General features: G+C 41.6%; 1 protein-coding gene across 2 annotated transcripts in view; it reads left to right on the top strand.

Moving 5' to 3' along the window:
• Window positions 1–3,739, top strand: part of IFNAR1 (interferon alpha and beta receptor subunit 1) — a 24,252-nt gene that overhangs the window by 9,287 nt on the left and 11,226 nt on the right. The window contains exons 1-2 of one of the 2 annotated variants that reach the window (XM_027909449.1): window positions 1,622–1,740; window positions 3,296–3,480. The exons of the other annotated variant lie outside the window; for it this stretch is intronic. Of the exons in view, the coding sequence (XP_027765250.1) occupies window positions 3,462–3,480 (19 nt within the window). The 5' untranslated portion in view covers window positions 1,622–1,740; window positions 3,296–3,461. Of the gene's footprint in view, window positions 1–1,621; window positions 1,741–3,295; window positions 3,481–3,739 lie in introns of those variants that run through there. 2 annotated transcript variants of the gene reach the window in all.

Genomic DNA, 3,739 nt, shown 5'->3' with positions numbered 1-3,739 from the left:
TAAAATATCGCATTTTAACGATGCTGTTTGTCTCCAGAGGGAGGAAATGCTGATTTCCAGGGGTATCTACAGCTTTAGAAAGCACTGGCTTAGATTAAAACATTAAATAGATGTCTTACATCAACCTGTTATTTGGTGTGTTTGGTTAGAACACGAACCTTGACACATTTTTCTTCCATTTTTCCAGACTTCCTTTTTCCTCTCTAATAAAAATCACCCCAAAGCTTCCTTCTGTGTAGAAGTTAAGGATTTCAAAATGTGGGAAAGATACTTCAAGTATTTGATTTTCTACCCAAGGCAAACAAAAATAAGAGTCTTCAAATACAGTTGTGTTTTATCAGCCTTTGAGCTCTTGAGGTGCCCTTGTTGTCAGAAGCCTTTTGGCTGAACTGCTGCACCTGCTGGATAAATATCTGCCAAAAAACCCCCAATTATTCCTTTGCTTTCTTATTTTCTGATCAAATGTACCTTGGCATTCTCTGGATTTGCTCTACTCTGTCAGAAGAGTAACAAATTCATGCCCTGTGGAAATAAATCCCAGAGTGGGATCCACGAGGCTTTTAGTGAATTATTTTGCTTTCAGGAGTTATTTCCAAAAATCAGTCATCTGTTGGTGCCAGTTAATTCTCCAGAAGGACTTTGCAGACTTGAGTTTGATGATTGGTTTTTCCACACTTGTTTCCCTGTTATAAAGAGAGTTGGTCGTGTTTTATACATTATAAAGGGAACTGGACTAGGAAATAGTTCTTGCAATGAATCCTAAAATCAAAGTCAGGATGAGCCATTGGACGGCCAAACAGACTTTGGTTGCCCAGCTGAAAGAGGATTTACTTGTTCTGATTTCTTCTTGACATAATCAAATATTAGACTGATACCAAACATCAATTTCAGGGTTTTCAGACAGGTTTGTAGAAGTTGTAGCCCTTGGGAAGTGATTGATAAAGTGACACAGAACAGGGAGAAGGGAAGGTCAAGTCCAAAGGGTGTGTTTTGGTTTTGCTGTAGTTTGTTTTGCTGTAGTTTGTTTTGTTTAAAGTGTTTAGTCGTATTTTGGTTTTATTTTAAAAATGATTGCATTTTAGTTTGTTGATTCTGTTTCTTCCCCCTGCCGTGTTAGGAGTCTCCAGGCGGAGGACAGAGGTTTAAATTGTCCATGTTCTGGGTGGGCACCAGGCAGAGGGACTGAGAAGAGGTTTAAACTCCCTAAATCTGCACTGGACTGTTTGGGGAGGGGGGGGTTGGCATCATTTTAGTGACTTGTGAGGTTTCCTCAGTTCCCACATAATTCCTGTGCCTTCCCACTTTCCCTCTGTGCTGGAAAACATTCCAGGCCACACTTGCAGCCCTGATTGTGTCTTTTTAGCCTCAACGCTTCGAGGGTTGAGAAATATTTTAGTGAGAAATAATTGAAAATATTTAATTGAGAAATAATTGAAAATACGGCTTAAATGACCAGAGAAAAGTCCATTTTCTGAGGTATCAGAGTAATTCCTTCTCCCGCAGTGTTGCTGCTCACCTGTCTTTTGATACCTGAATTTAATAATAATAATAATATTAATGATGGAACTAAAGTTGTGCCCATTTATCCATCCCAATTTCTCTTTGTGCTGTTTTTCCAGGCCTTGCTCCTCTGCAGAGCCCCCAGGACCTCCAGGTGCTCGTGGTGAACACCAATTTCAGCCTGAGGTGGAGCCACTCGGGGAGCCAGCCCGGGGTGACGTTCTCGGCACAGTACAAGTGGTGAGGGGTGATTTGTGAGCCAGAACTCCTGACACTGCTCTGTGCAGAGGAGCAATTGAATTCATAACAAATTGAATTGACTTTGCTGCCTGATGCAGCCGCTCGGGGAGACAAATCTTGAAATGAAGTGGGATCCAAGTCCTGGCCCTAATTTGTCTATAATTTATGTCTAAAAGTAGATTGACCTGTGATAAATACAGTGATAAACACACAGCGACACACCTGCTAATAATAATAATAATGCTTAATTCTGGAGTGGTTCTTTGAGGAGATTAACTGGAACTCTTGGAAAATTAATTTATGTAATTTATTTTTAATATGATTTTTTTCCTCTGGGGTTTTTTTGGTCGTGGCCACACAGACACACACAGAATTTCAGGGAATTTGCAGTGTAGCTTTTGACTAATTTGATCATTAATCCACATTTCTCATCTGCAAGTTTTAATCCCCAGAGGAAACAATTTTGGTTTTGTTGTGAAATGTCTGCCTGGTTTTCTGCAGTAGTTTCACACCCCAATATTTTTGCTTGCATTAGCACATACATTTGGTATTTTTTGGCACTTTCCTGCAAGGTAAATAGCGAAAAACATTTCTAAGATAAAGTTACTCAAATTCTGAGCACCCTGGGCTGGTGGAAGGTGTCCCTGCCCATGGCAGGGGGGTGGAATGGGATGATTTTGAAGGTCCCTCCCAACCCAAACCATTCCATGATTCTGTAATTATGGATTTTTAAAAAATAGCTCTTCTTCCTCCATATGTAAAGAGAAACAGCTGCTTTGAAGGCAGTTTCATTTTAAAAAATAAGAAGGCAAGGTAGGAGCTGAGGATAAACCATGACTGATTCAAGTCTATGCCTCTTTTTTTAGGTCAGGATGTTTTTAATCTCTCCCTGAAGTGTCTCTTTCTTAGCTAAGGTGTGGATGTCTGTTAAAAGAAGAGAAAAACAGTTTATGGAACACTAATTATTGAACTCCAGCTGACACCTTTGTGTTTTTATTTCCCCCTGATCTCCATTCCTGGCTCACATTAAAATTGAGGGCTTTTTTCTGCTTTTTTGCTCTTTTAAACACTTCCATCAAGACTTTTTTAAATGTCTTCCAATGGATTAAAAAAATCTTTGCCAGACTAGGAGAATATACTAATATTAAGGGTAAACAATTCTGTAAAAATCCTTATATAATTCTATGATTTAGCTGTTCTTTGATGGTGTTTTCTGACCCTGTGTCTTCACATGGTGCATAAAGCAAACTGCTATCAGACTTTGCAGGTTGATTGTTAACCAATAAATTAATAGTTAAAATGAATTAATTAAATGGTAACGCGAATTCCAGGAGAATTCCTAAGGAGGTGGCACTGGTTACAGTGGTGCTGGGGATAGAACAGCATCAATGGGGTGTTGTTGATTAGAAGAGAAAAAAAAATTAAGAAGAAGAGGAAAAAAAAAAAAGAGAGAAAGAAGATAAATAAGAAGAGACAGATAAAGAAGCAAAGAAAATTTATCCCCAGGTTTAAATTGTGGGTTGGTGTTAATTTGGGGGTGTTTCCTCTCTTGCAGGTCGGAGAGCAGTGGAGCAGAGTGGCAGGAGCTGCCTGGGTGTGGGAATGTCTCTGGCACAGAGTGTGACTTCTCCTCAGCCATAACTCACTATTATGACCCCCACTTTGTGCGTGTGAGGGCCCAGCGAGGGGGCCGAGTGTCCCCCTGGTCCAGGATCCTGGAAATGGTCCCGGATCACGAAGGTACAAACCCTGTGTGGGCCGTGGGTTTGCAGGGAAATGTCCTTTCCACAGCAGGGCAGGGGGGATTGTTCCCCTCTGAGACCCCCCTGCAGAGCTGCTCCAGCCCTGGGAACAGCACAGGGAGCACATGGAGCTGCTGGAGAGAGCCCAGAGGAGGCACCAAGAGGATCCCAGGGCTGGAGCAGCTCTGCTGGGAGGAAAGGCTGGCACAGCTGGGATTGTTCAGCTGGACAAGAGAAGCTTTGGGGGGACCTGAGTG

The sequence above is a fragment of the Empidonax traillii genome, unplaced genomic scaffold, assembly GCF_003031625.1.
Source record: "Empidonax traillii isolate 1590-97213 ecotype Southwest subspecies unplaced genomic scaffold, ASM303162v1 scaffold2139:size67343, whole genome shotgun sequence".
Taxonomy (NCBI): Eukaryota; Metazoa; Chordata; class Aves; order Passeriformes; family Tyrannidae; genus Empidonax; species Empidonax traillii.
This window is presented reverse-complemented; position numbering and strand designations above follow the sequence as displayed.